The 26,679-nt window shown below is 38.8% G+C and overlaps 2 protein-coding genes across 11 annotated transcripts in view; one reads left to right on the forward strand and one right to left on the reverse strand.

The window, feature by feature from the left end:
• The window catches only part of Fry (FRY microtubule binding protein), a 418,719-nt gene extending 417,080 nt beyond the window's left edge, over positions 1–1,639 (forward strand). For all 7 annotated transcript variants that reach the window (XM_063232589.1, XM_063232590.1, XM_063232585.1 and 4 more), the window contains one exon: positions 276–1,639. In XM_063232589.1, the coding sequence (XP_063088659.1) occupies positions 276–534 (259 nt within the window). In that variant the 3' untranslated portion in view covers positions 535–1,639. The remainder of the gene's footprint in view (positions 1–275) is intronic.
• The window catches only part of Zar1l (zygote arrest 1 like), a 79,108-nt gene that overhangs the window by 40,077 nt on the left and 12,352 nt on the right, over positions 1–26,679 (reverse strand). The window lies entirely within an intron of this gene.

Consider the following 26,679-nt stretch of genomic DNA (forward strand, 5'->3'; position numbering starts at 1 on the left):
CTGTGGGAGCATAGATTCTGTTCTGATGTTTGCAGACTTAGGGCGCTTTTATCAACATTATCCACTAGTCTAAAACTGAACGTGATGATGGTTGCACAACTTTGAATATACAGAAACCCGCAGGATTGCACACTTCAGATGGGCGAATTACACGGTATGAGAGTACCTCAGTAAAGCTTTTATAGAGTAGCAGTCTTAACACTAGCAAAGACTCATAACCGCCCAGCTTTGTGACCATCAATGCCTCTAATATACGCTGTCTTTCTTGACTGCAGAAGTCTGTGGCCCAATGACATCTTTGGAAGCAGTTCTGACGATGAGGTCCAGACACTACTGAATATTTATTTCCGTCACCAAACGCTGGGGCAGACAGGTACTTACGCACTGGTTGGATCTAACCAGAGTCTGACGGAAATCTGCACCAAACTGATGGAGCTGAACATGGAAATCCGGGACATGATCCGCAGGGCGCAGAGTTACCGAGTCCTCACCACGTTCCTCCCAGACTGCAGTGTTTCCGGCACTAGTCTCTGACAGGAGCCTCCCGTGCCCCCTGGCTTCCAGGCTGGGGGTGCTGCCATGCTGGGGCAGTGTCATTCAGTGTCTTCTCAGCCTTCAGAAGGCTTGGACAGACTGTTCTCCCTCTTGTCACCTGCAGGACTTTTTCTAAAGAGGGTGGCAAACCTTCCAATGTGTAGCAATACTTTAAGAGCCAAGGTAGCAAAGGACATCCTGAGACGGACTCCACCCATCACACTGTGTGGCACAGACATGCCACTCTTTCCCTGAGCAGATGCAACTCACTACTGAAGAAGTGACTTCACTGCATACCAAAGCGACAACACTGAACAGTACCTTCCCCCCTAGCATCGGTTTTAGATTAGCAAAAGTGCGATGTTTTCGTCACTTCGGAAAATTTTATATTCTGCGCCTTGTACATTTGTTCCCTTTCTTTTTCCTTTTCTCCCTCTGTTCTGTTTTGTTTTATTTTTGGTGAGATGAAAAAGGGGCAGGCAGAATGAAGCTGGCCACTGAAAAACTGTAAGACGGTCAAAAGCTGATGGCCTGTGGACTGGAAAAGGGACTTGTAAATGGACTACAATACAGTGTACACTGTTATTTGAATACAATCACTGTACCTAAAAGGAGCTGCTATGAAGTACCTTTCTTATGTTGCCAGGCTACTGTTTCTGAAGGCCCTGGGTCTCTTTGCACCAAAACTGATCCAGACAAACTCTTTTTAAGGATCTTGGCTGCTTTTTACTAGAAGGTTGCTTTTATGAACATATTTATACTACAGAAGGATAAGTGTTAATTTTGATTAACTTTGCCATTTTATAGAGAAAATTTATTCACATAAACTCCAAGCCTTTTCACCTCTTGCGCATGCATATTTTAACATCCATTTGGATAGGCAGAAATAGAATCATAAAGATATGAATTGTCACTTTGTTTAAGAATAATGTTGTATTTTATTTGTAATATATATGTAAAGGGCCATTCTTAAGTTTCCTCCTTAAACTTAATGCTGTCAAAGTGTTAGATGTGTGCATGTGAATCTGTTACACATCAGAAACAGTCAAAGTTTATCTATGTAACTTATTCACGCTGTAAATACATTTAAAGTTTTGTGATGTAATCTTGATTGATACTCTGTTCAGAATTTTCTTTAGACAAAAAAAAAAAAAAAAGCAAAGACAAAATACATGATGACCATGGGTTTTATTGCTGGTTTACAAAAATGTTTGTGGGCCATAGTGGTAACAACCCCAAGGGACACCATGCACCCATGCACACAAAGTCCACAAGTGGTACCTCCTGGGGTCGTGCAGTGTATGGGGGCTGAAGTCAGAGGGAGCTATCACTTCAGAAGCAGTGTTTAAAAAAAGAGACCTTCCACAAGTTCTCTCTGAAGTCAATCAAACAGAAAAATCAAAACAGAAAGAGGGTTTTAACAGACCCTAATCTAGGGGACCATTCTTAAAATGTTGAAATATACTGGGTATTGAGCAGGAAAAAGTAGGAAACCATTCTGTCACCAACTGCCCAACTATGGGGGGGACAGAGACACACAGAAGTCTAATGTAGCACATCTTTCTTCCTGTGTTCTACTTGGACTAACAAATACAACTTGCTTTACTAACACACAAGTACTATTGAGTCATTAGTTGTTATTTTCTAGGAGTATCCTACACAAGGGAGTCCAACCCAAAATTGTGTTGTTATTGTTTCTATATTTTAACAACTTTTTGGATTGCTGTAAATATATTCTTCTGATAAGTTAACATTTTCAGCTGAAAGATGATTTGCTGTGGTTTGTGGAAAAGTGAGCCATGATCACTGTGAAAAATACCTCCTATGATACAGGGTTCTGTGGGTAACAAGATTAGCCACCGCTCAGAGCAAGGTAGAACCACAGTAGAAAGGTCTGAGTAGTCAGGACTGAGTTGTCTAATGTGCCCTTTTAGCAGCAGAGAACCCCACCAGTGCTTTACTGTTCAAGAGATGGAGTACATTTTGCTCTGCCATATTGAATTATAATCGTAGAAGTAGTAGAGATTGTCTTCTTTAAAATTTTATTTAAAAACAATAATTTGGTTAAAGCAATTGAGTTTGGGGGGTTTTGTTTTTGTTTTTTATTAATCCCATAGTTTTTCACCTTCTCTCCCTTGAGTAAAATTGGGAAAATTTGTGTCAGAAAGGAGCACCATCCCAGCAGAGCCCAGCAGTAATGGTAGAACCTTGGGTCACATCACCTTGGCTACTGTGCTGGGCCTTTGATAAGAGAGTATTTTCACTGCCTTCCCTAAGGCTACAGAGAAGCTGGGGTACTGAAGAGAAGATGGGTATCTGATGGATGCTTCATTAATAACAAAGAGAAATGTTTTCTCCTATCTCAGTGCTTTCTAAACCAACACAAGATATACCTTGTATCCATCTGCATAAAAAAGCAATCAAGTTAGGCTTTCTGTAACATTATCATAACTTGATTAAAATTACAGACTCCAAATAAGGTGTTTTGGAAAAACCACTATGGATTTTTAGAGGCCTATAGATGTCTTACTTCCACTCAAAACTGAGAACATTAAGAGAATTATGTTAGAACAGCTTTGAAATAAAAATGCTTGAAATAGCATCACACATACAGAGTCAGGTTTCAAGCTCCTGGTTCCCAGGCTTAACAAACTGACTGTCTCAGTGAATTCTAGAATTCTAAGAGAAGCAGCATGCCTCTAGGCTGCTTCCAAATACCTGCCTGAACACCCTGTACTTAGCACCCTTGGTGAATTTCATGGTGTGTTAATTATATCTCTTTAAACCTGACTTTTGAAGTTTCCAGTACACTTACAAATGGATTTGAATGCGTGGTAAGCTTAGCCATTTCCTTCACTCAGCAAATACTTATTGAATGCCCGCTCTGGGGTAGGCATGGCTCAAGGGAGACCACAATTACCCAGACAGATGTGGTCCCTTCTTTCATGGAGTTCGTACTTCTTGGTGCTCGGCTATCTGTCTGAGTTGGTGGCAGGTGCCTTGCAAAATGGCAAAATGGGACAGAACGAGGTTGTGGTGCTGCTGTAGGAAGAGCAACAGAAAAGGCCTTCCTGGAAAACTGAACGGAGCTGTGGATGAAGTGAAGCTGTACCATGGATAGCTGGAGGAAGCAGCATACAGGGTAAAACTAACACAAAGACCCTGAAACAGGAGAAGGATCTTTTTGGTGAAGAAACCAGCACTCAAGAGTAAAATGAATGGCTGGGCGTGATGGCACATGCCTGCAATCCCACAGCACTCAAGAAGCTGAGGCACTGTGAGTTCAAGGCCAGCTTGGGCTACAGAGTGAATTCCAGGCCAGCCTAAAGTGCACAGCAAAACCCCATCTCAAAAAGACAAAAAAGAAAGAAAAATAAGTGAAGAAGACAATGTTCAGAGTGGCAACAGAAAAGGCTCTGGGCCTCAGGGAAGACAAAGTCCTTTCCTGGGTGAGCCGGGAAGCTGGTGAGTCTCTGGGGGCCAAAAGTGGCATGTTTTGTTACAGGCAGCTGAGTTAGATAAAAACATTAACCAGCAGTCAGATAGGGAGCCAGTGTAGAAGGTCAGATACCTTGCAACTGTCAGGGGGACACCCTCTACTATGGGCTAGACCTCAAGAGAGAAAATAGATGCACCCACATACTTCCTAAGGATACACATCAGGGACTGATACTCTAAATGTCTCTACCACCCTGAGGAAGCCAGGAGGAGCCACTGACCCGGCCCCTACAGACAAAGGTGCTATTCTGTTTCACGCCTGCTTGCTCTGTGGCTCACTTCCCCATTTAATCCAGATTTAATCAATTTAAGCTGAGCGTGACACTTGTAATCTTACTGGTTAACCACAGCTCTGTCCCCCGCTCATGCCCACCTTGTGAGTTCCCATTGTTTCCCCCCATTAGACCTGCCTCACTTTGTGATTTTACTCTATAAAACTACTGGAGAACACAGGGTGGCAACCCACTCAGGACCCTTCTGTCTCTCTCTCAGACAAAGCTTTCTTTCTCTCAGTAAATATGCTCTGCTCTTAACCCCTGTTGTTCCTAAAATTCATTCTTCGGTTTTAGAGACCACGAACTTGTACCAGATATCTAGCAAGCTGGGAGTTTCTTTCCCCTGTATCATTTTGACTCATATTTTTAAAAGAATCACTGTTTAGAAAAATGTCTGACGTCAGTGGCGATTACACAACATGGTGAATATACTAATGCCACTGAATTACGTATCTTAAATAATATGATTCTAAAAAGAGAATCAGCCCTGCTATGATGTGCAGAACAGATGAGAGGAGGGCAGAGGTGAAAACTGGAAGGCAGTTCCCACAGTGCAGACAAGCAGCAGTGGTGGCTTGGCCTAGGACAGCAGCCACGGAGGAGGTTAGGACAAGGCGTGCTCTGGAAATATCGCAGAGGGGGAGCTGGCAGGACTTGCCGATGACACAGGGAATACGAAAAGTCTGAAAATTGGCCTCTTGCAAGAATGGAGCTGCCATTTACAAAAAGGAGGCAGTATATGTTTAGGAATTGTAAATCAAGCTTTCATACTCATACGTTGACTGTGAGATGCTCATCAGACATCCAAGACGAGCTGATACAAAAACAGGTAGACGTGAGTCTGGTGTAGACCCAGGCTGCTCTCCAGAGAAGGACATCACAGGTCATAGCTGTGCTCATGGTCAGCACTGCTGATCCACTGCCAGGACTGAAACACTAACTTAGCAATCGCCCCACGGCTCAGGACAGAAACAGAGATCTGCCCTCTCAGGTTAGGTCATTTATAGACCAAGCTGATAAATCCAGAGCAAAGTCCCCCCAAGTCAGTCCTGTAAGAAAACACTGAAAGACACTGACTTGGAAGAGGCCTCCTTTTACAGCACAATGCTTTCTTCTTTAGCTCACCCCAGTGATTTTCCCACTAAGGGTGTTTGTGTAGTGATTCTCCCACAGACGGTGGTTTTTGTTTGTTTCATTTGAGGTCACGGGAAGTGAGAGGCTGGAATTCTCTGCAGCCCGAGTGCAGGTCCATTTCCTACAGATGCTTCCTTCTCTGTCACATCTCCTCTTGCTCAGATCCTGCTTGGACCAGCAAACTCTCACTGTGATATTAGATTCCAATTTCAGCCACCTATGGGTACTCGCAGGAGTTCCAGAGCTAGGGCAACGACACAGTTTCCCTCATCCCCCTCCACAGTTCAACTCCACTGCTGTGCACGGCAGTGACTGAGATCCTCATTTGCCTTAAAACCAGGGAACTTAACTAAAAATTCTGAAGCTCAGGCCCCACACCAGAGCCCTTAAATCAAACCCGCAGGTCGGCCTTCCTGTGGGTAGGGTAATTTATAACACTTCCTGAGTAATTTTAATATGCAGCCACCATGGAGAACTACCCACTTAAATCCCTCCTGCTCAGTCCCCTTTCTTATCCAACAGTACCCTCTCAGTCTCAACGTCTGACAGCACCAGACCCTTGCGGATAACCTACACAAGATGTTCCCCTCAGTGCGCTGACATTTTTACCCCTGGGGACCTTGCTTTACTCCACTTTAGCCATCCGATTTCATGGTTACACCAAAACCCCATCAGTAACAGTGAAGGGCCCGCTCTAGAATCTAGTCTTCTGCCATCCCTGCTCCGGGATTCAGTCCCAACCCCGAGAGTTCTCCTGCTACCATGAGTAACAATCTGCCTGCCTCTCCTCTGAGCAAGTTAAAGTTCCACGAGCTATCAGAATCACTCCTTTGCTAATATTTGCAAGGACTGCTTTACCTTTTTGTCTTCAGTGTAAATAAGGTGAATCTGTTCTAACTCCTGTGAATATGGCCCAGAATGGAATCAAATTTTCCCATAACGTGCAATGTAAGTAAGCAAAGTAAGTAATCCATTCTGAAGCACGTGTACTTTGTAACCACAAAAACACTAACACTGCTTTCATATTCCTGTCACCTTCATTACCACTGATCACTGTTTTGTTTTTGTTTTTGTTTGTTTTTTTAACCACTATGCTTGCTCTGCACTTTCTTTGCAGCCGGTGCTGGATTGAATAGTAGAGCACTACACATGCTAAAAAACACACACAAAAGGTTCATACCAAGCGTGCACAGGTCTGTCTGTTCTGTGACTAATGGAAGCCACGAGCATACATCAGAGCAGGGATGTTGGCCCTGGTCATATTCGTCACTGATGCAGAGCTGAAGAACAGAAGCATGATTTTGCCAAATATTTCTGTTCGTGAATCAAACTGTTCACTAACAGGAGCATTCATGAACCATGCATTCGAGCTCTTGAGGTGGACACACCTCCTACCTGGATGAAAAAAAGGAAGAGCTAGAGAAATCCACAGAACATCACCTAAGAAAAGGCAACCTAAGCAGAGAAGGATGTGCACTCTGACACAAAGCATCCATTGGAAAAAAGACACTTGAAGACAGACAAAACATAGCCATGGGGAAAGAAGCTACCCATGAGGGAGGGCTGGTCTGCCGCACCCTCCAGCATACCTCAGCAACAGCTCTGACAACTTCCAACCCAGCTGGAGGGATCCAGCAGTCAGGCAGTCTGGTCTCACAGGGGAGGCTGGAGGTGCATGAGCCCCTTCATCCACTGCCCTCTCTCCAGGGAGCAAGAGGAAGCCTGGCAGCAGTTTTGCCCACACACACCGGTGACGAGAGATCAGGGGAGGAGAGGCTCCCTCCCACATGCCTGGTCTCAGACTCCAGGAGACTGAACTAGTGATTGCTCCATCTCTGGAGTCATCATTATAGGACTCTAGGCTCAGCAGAGTCACTGCCGAGTGCTTCAAGTTCATCCCACACCAACTAGGACATTCGTCTGGCACACAGTGCTAACAATGGTCTGGTTGAGTCTGTATCAAATACCCTTCGCTCACCTGAACCCATACCCAGCTCCCGTGGCCCTACACCACTCTTAGATCAGCAGAGAGTCTGATGCCTATCCCCCATCCTAGGCTGGATTTCTACAAGGAGTCTTCTCAGGAATACCAGGCTGCACTCTTGTCCAAAATAGTCCTGAAAACATTAGCCAGAGAAATTAGATAAGAGAAAGAAACAAAAGGAATAAGCACAGGGAAGGAAGAAGTTAAATTATCATTATTTGTGAATGACATGATACTCTACATAGAGAGAAAACACCAAAAACTCCACCAAAAGACTTTTAGACTTAAAATTATACTGCAAAGCTGCTGTAATAAAATCAGCATAGTACTGACAAAAAAAATCTGAGAATCAGTGGAACAGATTAGAATATGCAGACACAACTACAAAGACACTCAGCCACCTTATCTTTGACAAAGGGCCAAATGTTCATTGAAATAAAGATAGTTAATCTTTAATAAATGGTGCTGGAAAAACTGGCTTTCCACATGCCGAAGACTACAACTAGATACATGCACTAAAATGGGTCAAAATGGATCAAATATCTGGATATTATAAACAGAAAAACTAACTATCCTGGAAGAAAAAGTAGGTCAAAATCTTGAAGACACACAGGTAGACAAAGAATGCATCAACAAAACTCAAACTGCACAAGAAATACTTCAAAGAATAAGCAACTGAGATCTCATTAAAAAGTTTTTACATATCAAAAGAAATCACCAAGAGAGTGAAAAGACAACCTACAGAATGGGAAAAATTTTGGCCAACTGTCCCTCAGATAAAACTTCTATCTTGAGCATATAAAGAATTGAGAAAAAAAATCAGACTCCCTAAATTCAAAGGCTCACTATGAAAATGGGCATCTGAAATAAATATATACTTCTCAGATGAAGAAATACAAATGGTAAATAAATACATGAAAAAATGTTCAAGATGCAAATTAGAACAACACTGGGATTCCATCTTACTCCAGAAAGAAGAGCTATCATCAAGAAGTCAATCAATAACAAATGCTGGTGGGGCTGTGGGGGAAGAGGGTCCTTCTCTTCTGTTGGTGGGAGGGAAGACTGGAACAACCACTGTAGAAGTGTGGGGATTCCTCAAAAAGTTCCTCATTTGACCGAGCTGTTCCCCTTCTGGGTGTTTTCCCAGAAGAACTGAAAACATCAGAACTCAGCAATGTGTGTAGCAATGAGTGTGTACCCATGTTTACAGCAACACAATTTGTAATAGCTAAGTCTTGGAAATAACACAAATGCCCATCAAAAGTAGAATGGCTAAAAACAATAGGTGGTATTTTTACACAATGGGTTACTACTCAGCTCAGAAGAATAAACGAGACATCTATAGGTATATGAATGCACTTTGAGACCATCCTCATAAGTGAAATAAATCAGACACATGTGTAAATATAATATTGTCTCCTTAGTGTAAAAGGCTGAAAAGGTAAATAAGACCCAAAATGTACAACAGATTTTGTGGAAGTGGAAGGGGAAGAAACTGCTCGAGGAGAAGGCATAACTGGGATGAGGGAAGGGAGAGAGGAAATGAGGGAAAAGATTACATATTGACATGTCTATACACGAGACAGGTGATCACCCTACAGATCTCTGTTGGCTCATCCAGAGAACAGTTTGTGCTTTCATTGTTTGATCTTTTATTCATGCCTGTGTCTTGTGATCTGGGCAACAACTACTTTGAAGATGGATGTGTGCAGGGTGGTAACCATTGTTGATCTCCTGTTGTGCTGAGATCCAGTACCATTGGTTTTAGTCCTTTTTGTTTTGTTTTAAAATTTAAAAAAAGACATTTAGACTCAATAACCAAATTCAGTAGCCTCGCTAGATACAATCTCAGCACTCAAAAATCAGTACCATTCTGGTACACACATGACAAACTCACCAAGAGAGAAATTAGGAAACCGCACCTTCCACAATAGCATCAAAAAAGAAAAGAAAAGAGAAAGCACAAGACAAAACTTAGGAATCAAGCTAATGAAGAAGTAAAAGGCCTTTATGACAACCATAGTATTCTAACAAAGATATCAAAGAGGATATCAGAAAATGGAAAGATACCGTTTTGGGGTAGGAAGAACCAACATAATGAAAATGGTCATAATCCCAAAACTGTTATACAGGTTTAATGCAATTTCAATCAAAATGCCAGAAGCTTATCACATAGAATTAGAGAAAAGAATCCTAGAAGAGACCTAGAATAAATGAACCAAAAGAGACCTACAATAGAAAAAGCAGGGAGCACCATAATCCCTGATTTGAAATTATACTACAAAGCTACCATGATAATAACGGCATGGTACTGGTGGGAGGAGTAGATCTGAGGATCAATGGAGCAGACTACAAAAAGCAAAAACAACTACAAATACACTCAGCCACCTTATAGTAGACAAAGAGTTCAAATACATTCACTGGAAGAAAGATAGCCTCTTTAATAAATGGTGCTGGAAAAACTAGTTTTCCACATACTGAAGATTAAAACTAGACCCATATCATCTGAGATGAACACATTCTTCTCAGATGAAGAAATACCAATGGCAAATAAATACATGAAGACATGTTCAACATCACTGGTTATTTAACAGACGCAAATTAAAACAGCATCGAGATTCCATCTCACTCTAGAAAGCATGGCTGCCATCAAGAAATGAGCCAATAACATATGTTCGAGGGGCTGCAGGGAAAAAGGAACCCTTCTCCACTGATGGTGGGGGTGTAGACTGGTGCAACCACTGTGGAAATCAGTGTGGAGATTCCTCAAAAAACTAGGATTGGAAATCTCAATCAATCTAGCTATTCCCCTTCTCGGTATTTCCCCAGAAAAACTGAAAATGTCATGCCACAGCAATATATGTGCACCCATGTTTATAGCAGCACAGTTTGTAATAGCTAAAGCTTGGAAACAACCCAAATGCCCATCAACCACAGAGTGGATAAAAATGATGTGGTATTTTTTTATACAACTGAATATTACTCAGCTATTAAAAAGGATAGTCTTGAGGCTTTTATAGGTAAGTAGAGACAATTTGAGACCACACTCGTAAGTGAAATAAATCAAACTCATATTTATAAATACCGTATTGTCTCTCTACTGTAAAAAATAAAAATAAAAAACTGAAACGAGTAATAAGATCCAAAATGTACAATAGATATTTTAATAATAAAAGGGAAAGAAAGTTCTCAAAAGGAAAGAACAACTGGGATGGGGAAAGAAAGAAAGAAAAAGATTATATGTATATAGGTATAATATATATGTATATATATATATATATATATATATATACATATGAAAGATAGATAACTATACTACTAACCAGTTAGTTCAGCAAAAAAGGCAGTTTGATTGTTTGATCATTTTTAATCCTAGATCTTGTAACCTGAACAACTACTTCTAAGCAATATGTAATATATTAACTAGTGTTAATTTCCTACTATTTTTTCTCTTTTTTTTTGAAATTCTGCATAGTTTCTATCCTTTTTATGTTTTTATTTTTAAAATAAAAAAACTAGACCCATGTCTGTCATGGCACTAAACTAAAATCAAAATTGGTCAAAGATCTAAATATTAAATCAGAAACACCAAATCTGCTGGAAAATAGAATTGGTAGAACTTTTGGAGATATAGGGGTAGGCAAAGATTTAAGGAACAAAACCCTGACTGCATTGGAACTGTTACAAAGAATCAACAGTTGGAATCTCTTACTGAAAAGTTTTTGCACAGCAAAAGAAACCACAAACAGTGAAAATACAACACACAATGTGGGAAAAAGTTTTTGCCAGCTGTTCCTAGGACAAAGCACTAATATCTACAATATAAAGAGCTCAAAAATTCAGACCCCCCCAAATTGAAATGAATATGCACTTCTCAAAGGAAGAAGTACAAATAGCAAATAAATACATGAAAAAATGTTCAACATCATTGTCATTTGAGAGACGCAAATTAAAACAACACTGAGATTTCATCTCACTTCACAATGATTGGCTATTCTCAAGAAATCAACCAATAACAAATACTGTGGGGAAAAAAGAATCTTTCTCCGTTGTAGGTGGGATCACAGGTGCAATCACTGTGGAAACCAGTATGGCAATTCCTCAAAAAACTCCAACTAGAGATTCCATTTCACCCAGCTATCACCTTCTTGCTATCTTCAGGAGAGAAATAAAAGTATAGCATCACATCAATATATGCACACTCATGTTTACAGGAGCACAATTTGTAATAGATACATAGCCCATGGATGGGTAAAAAAATGTGATTTTTTTGGTTTAATATGGAGTATTATACTATCATAAAGAAGGATAAATGAGGCATTTCTAGGTAAATGGATGCAACTTGAAATTGTACTCAAGTGAAATAAATCTGACCCTGTTTAAATATTGCAAAATATTAAATATGGCTGACTGAAGGAGGACTCACATTGGAGTTTCCCAAAGGATATCAACTAAAGACACAGGAAATTGAAAGGAGGGGAGGGACATTTATCCTCATACCAAAATTAATGTGAGATAAGAGACTTGTAGATCAAATAAAACACAGGCAAAGGACTTTATAAAATGATGAACCAGCCCACAGGACTGCCTGTGGGCTTCCCACTGGTGGCATTGGGATCAGAGCAGGAACCACCATTCCCAGGAAGTCCCCACACAAAAGAAATAGAGAGCTGGCAAAGGTGTGTCAAACTCAGTGCACACGTGATAGATAGACCCAGAGCACAAGGCTCCTCGCCTCTTTTGATTTCAGGCAAACAGAGGACAATGCAGCCTAACAACAAATTTCGCTGGCACACACAGAGGTGACTGCTCCCCCCTAACAGACTACCAGTTTTGTTTTGTTTTGTTTTGTTCCTTTTTTCTTTTTCTATCAAGCACAATAACCACTAAACCTGTAGTGACAAGGTTAGGGACCAGCCAAGGCACTGAGGATTGCTAGTGAAACACCACTCTTTTCCTGCTCTGCAACTGATGCAAGAGAGGGTTCTGGACCATCCCATGGCAACAAGCACTTCCCTGCCCTCCATCTGGGGACAAGCAGCCCAAGCATCCTTGGACTGGGAAGCCAGCAGCTTTCTCTGACCTACAGCCTACAGAGTGGGGATAAGAAGTGGGAAACGCACTCCCCCACTCTGTGACAAATGGTCCAAGCACACTTGGGCCAGGAAAGCAGAACTCTCGCTAATTTGTGACAACCAGCACAGGACAAACTTGAGACCAGTAATGCAGTGTGGGACAAGGATAGAGGATGAGAGGAGCCAGTGTGGTTTGGAGCAGAGCAGGCTATACAAGGTTTGGGAGCAGCCAGCTTTATGCAGGACTGGGAGTCACCTAGGGCTGCCTCTCTTTGAGGGCACCGCATCAATCTGGAGAGCAACACAGAGAAAAATGAAGAAAAGCATTGTGGATTGTCCACAGCCCCTGCATCCCTAGACCAAGCTCAGGATCACACTGAATCCAGCACTAATCCTACTGTAGAATTGGTGGGACACTGATTTGGACACCATCACAGAACAGTGGATGCCAGAATTATTTTCTTTGTGTGTACTGTTTCCTTTTTATTGTTTGTTGGGTTGTTTTGTTTTTTCTCTCTTTTAGGGTTAGACCTATATGTTCTATTCTAGTTATCTTATTTCTTTTTTTAACTATCTTGATCTTAGGACATCTTCATGTGACCTGCCCTCTTTTCCAGCTTCTCAGAGTTGGTGTGGTCACTGTTTGTCCCCCGGCCTTGATTTAACTATATTTCTCATTACCTCTCTCTGTTTTGTCCCCTCTACCTCTTAAACTTCTCCACTACAGAATAAAACACTACTCGGAAGACATTGCATACAAGTTCCTGATTTATGTTGGGTTTTGTTATGTAATTGCCTAGTCTTGCCCTGATGGTTAAAGATACTAAATCAAGAGTTGCTACAGTGTGTGGTTCTATTATTACTGATAATTTTAATACTTTAGCCAGGATAGCATACTAGCTGTAATCATTGTTCTCCCTTCCATAATAATACTGTAACTTTCTGGGGTCACAACCATCAACATAGTCTACTACCAAAGGCCTGGGGGGCTGATCCAAACAGATGGCAATATCTCATCCTTAATAAGTGGGGAAGGTAGGATCTTGGGGCAGACACAAAAATCAAGAACTTCCTACAGATAAAAGACACTTCTGAGGAACAGACATTTCCTAAGGGGGCTTCAATATTAGTGATAAAGCTACCTACTCTAAGAAATACACAATCATCAACACAGAAAACAAATTTTAAAAATATAAAATGATGAGACAGAGAAGTAGACCCCAAGCCCAGACCTTCAGTCCTAGGATAAGTCCTGGGGAAGAAAACAGAAGCCACACATCTAAAATTTCTGAAATGATAGCAGAAGTTCAAAAAAAAAAAAAAAAAAACAGGTACATGACACTGTAGAGGAAATCAGATCAGAAATAATCTCCCAGGTAAAAAGAGATGAGGTCCATAATGAAACGCTTAACTCAGCAAACCTACAATAGATAAAATAGAGGAGCAAGAATCTATCAATGCCCAATATAGAGAAGAAATGGAATCCATAAAACAGATTCAAACAGATATGCAGGAAATCAAAAGTTCCATTCAAACTTGGCAAAATCTCCTCAATGAAAGCAAAGACAGAATTTCAAACCTAAGGAGCCAGGGATTTAGCTAAGTGGTGTAAGCACCTACCTGGCAAGCACTAGGTCATGAGTTTGATCCCCAATACCAAAAAAAAAAAAATTTCAAGCCTAAGACAGAATTGTGGCTAGCAATTATGAAGAGAAAAATCTCTTAAAAATAACAAGAGACCATGAATAAACAATCCAACAATTGCGACATGATGCAAAGAAGAATAATATAACACTGCTTGGAGTCCATGAAAAAAACAGGAGTCAGCACAAATGTTTAAAAAACAGCTCACAAAAGTAAAAGCAGAAAACTTCCCAACTATGGAAAAAGAATTTGACATACAAATAACTGAGGTATATAGAACTCCAACTGGCTATGATCAAAATGAATCTATACGAAGGCACATATAATAATAAGATTCTAGAAACTTAGCGTAAGAACTTGAAATCCCTGACTTGAAATTATACTACAAAGCAACAGTAGTAAAATCAACATGGTATTGGAATCAAAACAGAGCTGAAGATCAATGGAATAGATTAGAAGATACAACCACAACTACAAACACACTCAACCACCTTATCTTCGATAAAGGAGCCAAGCAGGTTCACTGGAAGAACGACAGTCTCTTTAATAAATGGTGCTGGAAAAACTGGCTCTCCATTTGCCAAAAAACTAAAGCTAGACCCATGTCTATCACCATGTACTAAATTAAAATCTAAATGGGTCAAAGATCTGAATATTAAAACAGAAACGCTAAATCTATTGGAAGACAAATTGGGTAGAAACCTTGGAGACATAGGAGTAGGTAGAGAATTCATGAATAGGACTCAAACTGCACGGGAAATACTTCCCAGAATCAATAACTGGGACCACTTCTTATTAAAAAGTTTTTGCATGTCAAAAGAAATCTCCAGCATAGTGAAAAGAAAACCCACAAACTGGGAAAAGATTTTAGTGAACTCTCTCTCAGACAAGGGCCTCTTGTCTAAAACATATAAAAAATTAAAAAAACTCAGACCTTCAAAATTCAAAGATCCAATCCAAAAATGGGCATCTGAGATGAATACGCAATTCTCAGATGAAGAAATGCAAATGGCAAATAAATACATGAAAAAATGCTCATCATCATTGGCCATTAGAGAAATGCAAATTAAAACCACACTGAGATACCATCTCACTCCTGAAAGAATGGCCAGGATCAAGAAAACCAACAACAACAAATGCTGGAGAGGCTGTGGGGAAAAAGGAACTCTCCTGCACTGTTGGTGGGAGTGTAGACTGGTACAGCCTTTGTGGAGATCTGTCTGGAGGTTTCTCAAAAAGTTGGGATTGGAAATCCCATTTATTCCAGCTATTCCACTTCTAGGCATATTCCCAGAAGAACTGAAAGCATCATACCACAGGGATATATGTGCACCTATGTTTATAGCAGCACAATTTGTAATCGCCAGATCTTGGAAACAACCCAAGTGTCCATCAACTGAGGAATGGATAAAAAAGTTGTGGTATTTCTATACAATGGAGTATTATTCAGCTATAAAGAAGGATTGCATTGAGATATTTATCAATAAATGGGCGCAGCTTGAGACCATACTCATAAGTGAAATAAATCAATCTCGCATGTATGAATACCGAATAGTTTCCCTAATGTAAGTAATGATTCAAATATATAAAAATATGTGATAATCATGATTCCCCATTATGTGGCCTTGAAGCCTTATAAAATTTTCACTTATTAATTAGAAAGGCTTTACTCTGGGCTTTTTGATATGGAAATATTTGAAGCTATAGTATATGAAGTTTTATCCAAATATTTTAAGGAAAAAGACAGACACTATGGTAACTACTATTCTTTAAAAAAAATTATTTAGCTATTTCTTATGTTTATTTTAATTAAGGGAAAAACTTAAAAAATTAGGATATATAGTAGTAACTCTTTTTGATCTCCTATTAACTTGTTTTGAAGTCCTGTAATACTCCCAAGATCTTGTTTTGACTGATTAGACTCTGTTCCATTCTGTGCGACAGCAGCAAGTTTGAAGGTATAGGCAACTAATTTGAAGGCAATAAGATTCACAAAGATGCCCATTCTGGTTTGACTATTGTCTCCTTTGGAAGTCCTGCAATGTTCACAATGCCTAAGTTTTATTGGTCTTGTTCTCCACTGTTTTGTCCAACTTTATAATATCTAATGAGATAGACAATTCCTTTTAAGGAAACAAGAGACAATGTTGATAACCATTGTTGATGACCTTGTACTCTGTTCTACATCATGTGCTATGTCTATCCTTGGTTTGGACTTACAGCTTTGTTTTGCCATATTTGACTTTATTATCTCCCCCCCAAGAGAGTAATGAGAACTGAGGAGTAATAAAATCCAAAATGTGTAAATTTTGTTATAAAAAAGAGAGGGAGGGAAAAAAAAAAAGAGCTCTAACGGATATAACAACAAGTGTGTTTAGGGATGTTAAATAGCTGACTATATTAATGTTTTTGGATCATTGAACACAGCTGTTTGCAGTCTCTCCGTTTGAATGTCTACTTTGTATTCTTTGATACTGTGATTTGAGCAACTATTTCCAAGATGATATTATGTAATCTATTAACAGGTGATTTCTTACTGTTATGTTTATTTTTTTTTGTAGTTCTGTATTATGTGTAACCTTACACTGCTTTGTCTTGTTTTGTGTTTTTCTCTTTTTCCTCTTAAATAAAAAAAAAAAAAAAAAAAGAACAGAATATTAAAAGCTGTTGGAGAAAACAAACAAATCATCTATAAAGGAAAACCCATCAGAATTATATCAGGCTTCTCAGACTAAACACTTAAATCAAGGAGAGCTTGGAGTGAAGTACTCTAAGTCCTGAAAGAAAATAACTTCAAACCCAGATTGATGTACCCTGAAAAACTGTCTTTCATAATTAATAAATAAATAAGATACTTTCAAGACAAAGAACAATTGATGAAATTCATGACCACCAAACCAACTCTACAGTGTGTTCTGAAAGATATTATAGACAGCAATGTTCACAAATCCAAGAAAACCAAAAGGAACAAACCATGAGTCAGGGAGAGCAATTAAACACAGGGAAAAGACAAGGAACCAACGACAGATAATAAAATCACAAGGAAAAGTCAATACATGTCAGTTAAAACATAGATGTAAATGGTTGCAACTGACCAATCAAAAGAAATATACTGGCAGAACGGATGAAGAAACAAGATCCAACAATATGCTGAGTACAAGAAACACATTAAACTCAAAAAGAAATTCATAGACTGAACATCAACAGATGCAAAACCATTTTCTATGTAACAGAAACCCAGAAAAAAGCAGGTATAGCAATTCTATTTCCAGACAATGTGAACTTTAAGGCAAGGCAGATAAAAAGAGATAAAGAAGGTTACAACAATCTGGTTAAGGGAAAAAGAGATTATGATCATAAATATATATGCACCAAATATAGGACACCCAACAATATAAAACAAATATTAATGTACATGAAAAATCAAATAAGTGGAGATTTGAGCAAAGATGGTGGATAGATAACAGCTGGCTACAGAGCTCCCTGAGATAGTCAACTTAGAATTCAACATAATACAGCGTGGGGAGTCCCAAACAGAGGGAGATCAATTCTCTTGTCCCAAGAAGAAACAAAGGTGAGAAGAACCAATCAAACATACAGTCCCGGTACTATTATTAGAACAGCTAAAGGTTCAGTGCTCCAGCTGCAGTGGGCAATTTGCTGAGCCATCCAAGGTCCCACCACTTCAACTCACTGGAGGCACAGTCACACTGAGGTTGGAGGTCGACGAGCTGAACAGAGAGCTGAGCTGGCAGGGAGCCTGCATCAACCTGTGGTGAGTGACGGTAGTGAAGCCATTCCACAGAAAGCAGGGCTCTGATGGACAACATTCTGACACCAGGCAGGACTGGAAAGTACAAGGGGCAGCAGTGACTTCAGTCAGTTGTTCCCTTCCCTAACAGGATTGGTAGAGAGAGCTAGGCCTGGGTCACGTGACCTGGCTGAGACCCAATAGGCTATCCGAAATCAATTCCCTATGGCGCCAGCGCACACTAACGCAATGAAGGCTCAGAAGTTTGACTGACCTGGAAGGGAGGCGGTGCACAGTAATACAGTGAAGGCCTCAGCAGCTTGACTGATCCAGAGGGGAGGGGCCAGCATATGCTGCCCCTTTTTGCAACTCACTAGCACACTGCAGTGGGAAGGGTCACCTAGCCAATATGCTTCAGAAGAATTGTAACCAAAGAAAGAAACTGGGGCCTCCTGGAAGAAACAAAAAAGATGGGAAGAGGAAGCAACAAGAAAAAGTCCCCAGGTCCAAACCCTGAGAACATTGATCCAGGACAGGTAAATACAAAGGAGAATGAGAACAGCAAACATGCAATATCAGACATGGCATCAGCGGACATAAAGAGAGAACTTCGGGGCCTCATAGGCGAGTTCAAAAGTGAAATATTTAGCCAAGTAAAGCAAGATATAAGAAGATTAATAAAAAAGATACTAAGCACTCCTCAAGAAGACACAGACAGGAGAGGGGAGGAACTCAAACAAAGAAGAGAACCATTTGATGAAGAATATAAAGAAAATATAGAATATATGAAGCAGATTCAAAGAGATTACCAGAAAATTAAAAACTCTATGGAAAGATGGCAAATCTACTTGAAAGAAACTAAGGATAAGGGGCTGGGGATTTAGCTCAGCGGCATAAGCGCCTGCCTTGCAAGCAGGCAGTCGTGAGTTTGATCCCTGGTACCGATAAAAACGAAAAAGACAAAAAAAAAAAAAAGAAACTAAGGATAGATTATCCAAACTGGAGGACAGCTTTGCAATGTGGGATTATAAAAGGAAAAGCTTTTTAAAAATAACAAGGAAACGAGCAGAAACAATACAAAGGCTAGAAGATGACAAGAGGATCTACAACTTGAGAATAAAGAATGTGAATGAAGAAGCAGGGGTACAAACAAAGGAACTACAAAGGCTATTCACAGAAATAATTAAGGAAAATTTCCCAAATATAGGAAAAGGAAAAGATATTCAGATATATGAGGCATACAGAACTCCAGCCACCTACAACCAAAACAGAACTACACCCAGGCATATAAGATCCCAGAAATTCAATATAAGAACAGAATAGTAAAAGCTGTTAGGGACAAGAAAAAGATAACCTATAAAGGAAGGCCCATCAGAATAGACTGCAGACAGCAGACTTCTCAAAACAAACCATCAAGTCAAGAAGAGGCTGGAGCAAAATATTCCAAGCCCTGAAAGAAAATAATCTCCAAGAAAATAATCTCCCAGATTGATATACCCTGCTAAACTGTCTCTAGAAATCAGTGGAGAAACAAGATGCTTCTAAGACAAAGAAGAATTTAGGAAATTCGCAATCACCAATCCAATGTGCAGAGAATACTGCAGGGCATTTTAGAGAAAGAGCAAAGTACTAGGATTCCAGGAACAGTGGCAGAGAGGCCTCAATGAATGGAGCAGAAAACAGAATGAAGAAGATAAGCAGACAACTGATGGCAAAAAAAGAGTATAACAGAAATGAGGCAGAGAAGATTGGTTATACTTTCTAATATAGATGGCCTTGATACAGTAAATTTAAAAAAACACACATGGAGTAGATCAGGAGGTAGGGTCCACCAAGATGCTATTTATATGAAATGTAATTAACATGAAAAAGAGTACATGGACTGAAAATCAAATATGACAAAACAATGCTCTATGTGACAGAGAACCAGAGAGTAATAGGGGCAACTAGACCAGTATTTGTGGATAGGTTGGAAAGACAGGCTTTAATAGGTAAAGGAATACAATTAGAGATCAAGTCTAGGAGAGAGAAGGTTCAGAACCACTTAGGTAAAAAGCAGGTTGCCCCTCGCCCAATTTAAAACCAAGAGTCTTGGTGAGACCCAAAAATGCACAGTGTACCCTGGGTAAGTGAAAGGGAAGGGAGAGACTTGACAAAGATGGCAGAAGATATTAATAGTGTATCAGGATTTAAAACCCACTTATTCGCACCACTCAGCTTAAGATAGAGATTTTATTCTGTCCCAGTTTGTCTACTTGCATTAGATTTGAGGGCACAGACAGCTATCCCCAAAAAAATCAGGATATAGCACAGTAATCATCTTTAATTCCCTATTATCTTAATCTGGAGCCCTGTATGATTTATACTGTGTCATCATGACTGATCTTAGTTAAATCTGGTTTGTCTGATTGCTATTTGGTATCTACAGATTTTATTCAAAACTGATATGATTGATATATCAAGTCTGAGAGTATAGGCAACTACACTGAAGATGACAAGACTCTACGATACACATTCTGGTTTGGTAACTGCTTTTTGAAGTTTTATACTATATACAAAGTTGTGTTTTTATTAATACTGTTATGTACTGATATATTCAATTATTCTATGTCTGATGATACAGCCAATTCTATTGAAGATAACAAAAGACAACACAGGAACTATGGTAGAACTCCTTGTACAACGGTCTTATATGTCTTTTTCATTTCATGTGTTTATAGGAATATGTTTTGTTTTGTCTTGCTTTGTTTTGTTTCTCCCTCTAATATAGAAAGGATAGAAATACATGTTAAGACTCATGCATTTGTAGAATCTATAAAAAATTTATGAGAACTGATCTTATGACACAGGGTGAAATGAACAGATACTTTGAAGAAAAAGAAACACTAAAATACCCAGTGCTGATCCTGGAGTGTCATAATGTGAAACGCAGCAATAGTATTATTCTTTGTTCAGAGTGATATTAGTCTGCTTGGGTTTGTTCAATCTCAACATAATTGAAGATATAGACAACTGCATGTATGTTTAAGCGTATAGGATTGATAACCATATTTCTAAGTTTTTGTTGGATAGTTGAACCGATCTAGTTGCAGTCCCACTGTTTGAAGCCCCACTTTATATGCTCCACTTTAGTATCTTGAATAACTATTTGTAAGAGGACAATCTATAATCAACTAGTGAATTCTTACTGTTTATTTTTTCTTTGAAAGTATGTATTATTTCTACCCATTTTCTGTTTTGTTTAGTCTTTCTTTAAATAAATTTTTAAAAAAAGAAAAATCAAATAAGCACTAACACAATTGTAATGGGAGAACTTAACATTCCATTGGCACAAATACATCAACTAGACAAAAAAAATCAATAAAAAAATCAGAAATGGGGATTTAGCTCAGCAGCATAAGTGCCTGCCTTGCAAGCGCATGGTTGTGAGTTCAATTCCTGGTACCAGAAATAAATAAATAAAAAGAACAAAATCAGAACTGAAGCAAACCTGTGAACAAATGGATTTAATAGCTATCTACAGAGTGTTCCAGCCCACATCAGAGTACAGATTCTTTTCAGCTATACATGGCACGTTCTCCAAAATAGACCACATATCAGAGAATATGTGTAAGTAAAGGCAAAGGAACTGAAATTTACACATATTATTTGACCATAGTGCAATGCAATTGGAAATCAATGGCCAAGGAAACCGCAAAAACTTCATAAATACATGGAAATTAAATAATACCTTACTGAACAACAAATGTGTCACAGATGAAGTTAAAGAAGAAATTAAACAGTGTCTACAACTAAATGATAATGCTAATACAACTTATCCAAACACAGTGAAATGGGACACAATGAAAGCAGGCCTAAGAAGAAAAGTTATAGTGGTAAATATCCATATTAGGAAGACAGAAGAAGCTCAAATAAACAACCAAATGTTGAATCTCAATTTTCTAGAAAAAGAAGAATAAGTCAAGCCCAAAGCTCACATAAGGGAAATATAATTTAAATTATAAAGGGCACATTAGAAATTAATGCAATTGAGATTAAGAAAATAATACAATGAATCAAAGAATTGGTTATTTGAAAGAGTAAACAAAATTAAGCCGGGCGTGGTGGCTCATGCCTGTAATCCCAGCACTCGGGGAGGCTGAGGCAGGAGGATTGTTGCGAGTTCGAGACCAGCCTGGGCTACAAACTGAGCTCAAGGCCAGCCTGAGCTGCATAGCGAGATCTGTCTCAAAAAGAAAAAAGAAAGAAAGATTAAACGAAATTGATAGGTCCTTAGCCAACCTTATTTTAAAAAGAGCAAAAAAATACTCAAATTCATGTAATTAGGGAGAAAAAGGATGAAATCACAACAGATCCTATAGAAATGCAGAAGGATCAATACTTAGTTTGAGAAACTTTAATAAAATGGAAAACACAGATTAAATAGACAGATTGCTAGATACATGTGATCTACCAAAGCTGAATTAAGATGATATAAAAATTCTGAATAACCCAATGTCAGCCAATGAAACTGAAAATGCAATTAAAAACCTATCAACAAAGAAAAACCTAGGTCCTGATGGATACAAGCTGAGTTCAAGAAGACATTTAGAAATGATCTGATGCCATTGCTCCTCAAAATCTTCAATAAACTAGGAAGGGAAGCAATATTCCCAAACTCATTCCTGGAAGCAAGTATTACTCTGATACCAAACCAGAGAGGAACCAAACCAAAAAAGGGAACTACAGGACAATCTCTCTAATGAACATAGATGGCAAAAATCCTCAATAAGATACTGACAAACAGAAGGCAGCAAATCATCAAGGATATTATATACCATGAAGGAGGATTCATTCCAGGTATGCAGGGTTGGTATAACATACACATAACAATAAATGTAATACACCACACCAATAGAGCAGAGAATGAAAATCACATGATCATCTCAATAGGTACAGAAAAAGCATCTCACAAGATCCAACACCCATTCATGATAAAAAAAAAAAAACCCTAGAGAAAACTGGAATAGATGGTCTATCTCAACCCAAGAAAAGCCATGTATGACAAGCTAACAGCCAACATCATATAAAATGGTCAAAACTGAAAGCTTTCACTCTAAAATCAAGAACAAGACAAAAAAGCCCATTATCACCACTCCTATTTAATACAGTTCTGGAAACATTAGCCAGTACAATTTGACAAGTGAATGAATTAAAAGGAATAAAGATAGGAAAGAAAGAAGTCAAATTGTTGTCATTTGTGCATGACATGATACTCTTAGAAGACCCCAAAAACTCCACCAAAAAACTTCTAGATTTAATAACCAAATTCAGTCGCGTAGCTGGATACAAAATCAACACTAACAAATCAATAGGGGCCGGGGATATACCTCAGAGGCGCAGTGCCTTTGTAAGTGCAAGGTCACGAGTTTGATTCCTGATAACAAAAAAACAAAAACAAACAAAAAGCAATTAATAGCATTCCTATATACAAAAAACAAATTCACTGAGAGAGAAATTAGAGAAATAATACCCTCTCCAGTAGCACCCAAAAAATGAAATACTTACATTGAAATTAACACTACTCTAAAAAAGAGAATGGAAAATGGACAGGTATCCTTTGTTCATGGATAGGAAGAACCAAAATTGTGAACATGGCCCTACTCTCCAAATTATATAGATTCAATACAATCCCAATCAACATATCATTAGCATACCTCACAGAACTAGAGAAAACATTTCTAAAATCCATTTGGAAACAGAGGAGGCCTAGAATAGCAAAAGCAATTCTAGAAAAACGAATGCAAGGAAGATGGCATCACAATCCCTGACTTGAAATTATACTACAAAGCTACTGTGATAAAATCAGCATGGTACAGGCAGAAAAAATAAACCAGACCTGAGGATCAATAGAACATTTTAGAACACATTCAGTTACTTTATCTTTGACAAAGAGGCCAAACATGTTCACTGGAAGAAAGATAGCCTCTTTAATAAACGGTGTTTGGGGAGACTAAAACCAGACCCATTTCTATCAGCATGCTATAAACTAAAATCAAAATGGATCAATGATCTAAGTATTAAAACAGAAACAAATCTACTGGAAGAGAAAGCAGGTAGAAATCTTGAAGACATAAGTGTAGGCAGAAAATACATGAACAAAACCCAGACCACATGGGAACTATTTCAAAGAATCAACAACTGGGAATTCATCTTATTAAACAGTTTTTGCACATTAAAAGAAATTACCATCAGGGTAAAAAGACAGCCCACAGAGTGGGAAAAAATTTTAACCACTTTTCCCTAGACAAAGGACTTGTATCCAGAACACATAAAGAATTGAAAAAAAAATCAGGTCCCCCAAATTTAAAGACTCAATCCAAAAACGGGAATCTGAGAGGAATACATACTTCTCAGATGAAGAAATACAAATGTCAAATAAATTTATGAAAAAATGCTCAACATCATTGGTCATTCAAGAGATGCAAATTAAAACAATGCTTACATTGCATCTCATTCTAGAAAGAATGGCTGTCATCAGAAATCAACCAATAACAAATGCTGCAGGTACTGAGAGAAAAAAGGAACCTTCTCCACTGTTAGTGGAGTGCAGACTGGTGCAACCACTGTGGAAATCAGTGTGCAGATTTCTCAAAATCTAGGATTACAGGTCCCATTCAACACAGCTATTCCTCTTTTTGGTATATTCCCAGAAGAATTAAAAACATCAGACCACAGTGTTATATATGCACCCATGTTTATAACACAATTTGTAATAGCCAAATCTTGGAAACAGCCCAAATGCATCAACTGAGGAATGGATAAAAAAGATGTGGCCTTTTTATACAATAACCTATTCAGCCATAAAGAAGGATAAACTTGAGACTATTATAGGTAAATGGATGCAACTAGAGACCATACTCATATGTGAAATAAATCAGACTCATGTGTAAACATCACATTGTCTCCCTGGTGTGAGAAACTGAAAGAGTAATTAAGGCCCAGAATGTACAATAGATACTGTGAAATAGAGAAAAATTATTCAGAAGAAAAAAGGAACTAGGATGAGAGAAAGGGAAAGAAAAGAAAGGAAAAGGAAAAAATACAGGAGAGCTATATTGTTTGTCTTAGTTTATTGAAAAGAGAGAATATGTTTTGCAGAATTTTTTATGTCCATATCTTGACCATGATCAACTACTTTAAAGATAACAATACTCAATGTATTCACTATTGTTATTCTCCTATTATTTTGTCATAAAAATTTTACTTTTTCCCCAAAAATAAAAATAAATAAATAAATAAATACCACATTGTTTCTCTGGAGTGAAAAATCAAAAGGGTAAATAAGGAAAAAATGTATAACATAGTGGAAAATAGGAAGGAAATGTTCACATGGGAAGGGGAACAAGGGAGCGGGAAAGGGTAAGAAAGGAAGGCACAAGAGAAAAGAGAATAGAAGAGAAACAAGGGAGACAAAGCTTGTGTAAATAAGGAGGGAAAGGGATGTTAAAGAGAGGGGAGGGATTTGGGAAAAAGAATCAAGTCATACTAGGTACACACACATATTCCCTAGGATGAATGTGGTCATTATGTATATATCAAATGCACCAATAAAATTAAATGGGGTTTTTCAATACTGGGAATTGAACTCACAACCTCAGGCTTGCCAGGCAGGCGCTGTTCCACTGAGCTATAGCCCCAATACCAAATTAATTTTTTAAAAAATCAGATTGCTTATAGCCAGGCATGGTGGCTCATGCCTGTAATCCGAGCACTCGGGAGACTGAGGCAGGAGGACTACTGCGAGTTCGAGACTAGCCTGGGCTACAAAGTGAGCTCAAGGCCAGCCTGAACTGCAGAGCGAGACCCTGTCTCAAAAAAAAAAAGACAAAAAAAAATCAGATTGCTTAATGTTCCTAAAGTTGTTTTTGCATTCTTTTTTTAAAGTCAAGAATTTATATTATTTATTTTAAAATAAATATTTGAGGCTTCCCCATTACCCACCACTCTGCAAAATTGTTGAATGCATAATGTTCAATAGCCTTTAGTAGGTTACGAAGACAACAAAAACTCCAGTTGTCTAATGATGAATAGTTTGGGTTTGGTTTCATTTTTAAGTATCTGAGTACACACTGGAAAATTTCTTAGCTAAAGGGTGAAAATAAATTTTTAATTTCTGCACAGAGAATACCATTAACTTAGTAGCCTTTGCTTAATAGATGGGATTAATTCCCCATAAAGTCAGAGTGGGAGGGGACAAACAAGCAGCACGAGTTCAGAGGCACACAGGACCAGGGCTCAAAATGCCAGCACAAATTCCAACACAGTACCTATGGCTAAGCCACTACTAAACCATCCATCTCCATCTCCCTGTGCATCTACGGGAAGAAATCACCACTTTGAACATAAATGCGTCCATGAGAAAAGGAGACAAATGATAAATGTGAATACCACAGAAACAGCTTCTGGACACAATCTTAAAATTCGTGACACTAACAGTGCTTGAAAGCAAATCATATAACCTGTTAGCTGTTGAACACCAGTGTTTCAAGATACAACTTTTATACACATTTTATTTGTTTTGCTAATACCAGCAGGACTGAAGCTACTGACTGTCATTTCCCTAAAGCAGGGAATCAATCTAAAACACACACTGGTGCTTTTCAAAAGATAGCAATTTAGCCAGGGGTTTATTAGCTCAGTAGCATAAGTGCCTGCCTGGCAAGCACAAGGTCATGAGTTCGATACCTGGTACAAAAAAAAAAAAAAAGACAGCAATTTAAAAGGGTGGTAGCAGCAGTA

The sequence above is a fragment of the Cavia porcellus genome, unplaced genomic scaffold (genome assembly GCF_034190915.1).
Source record: "Cavia porcellus strain 051 isolate PalLab524CR breed Dunkin Hartley unplaced genomic scaffold, mCavPor4.1 scaffold_21, whole genome shotgun sequence".
Taxonomy (NCBI): Eukaryota; Metazoa; Chordata; class Mammalia; order Rodentia; family Caviidae; genus Cavia; species Cavia porcellus.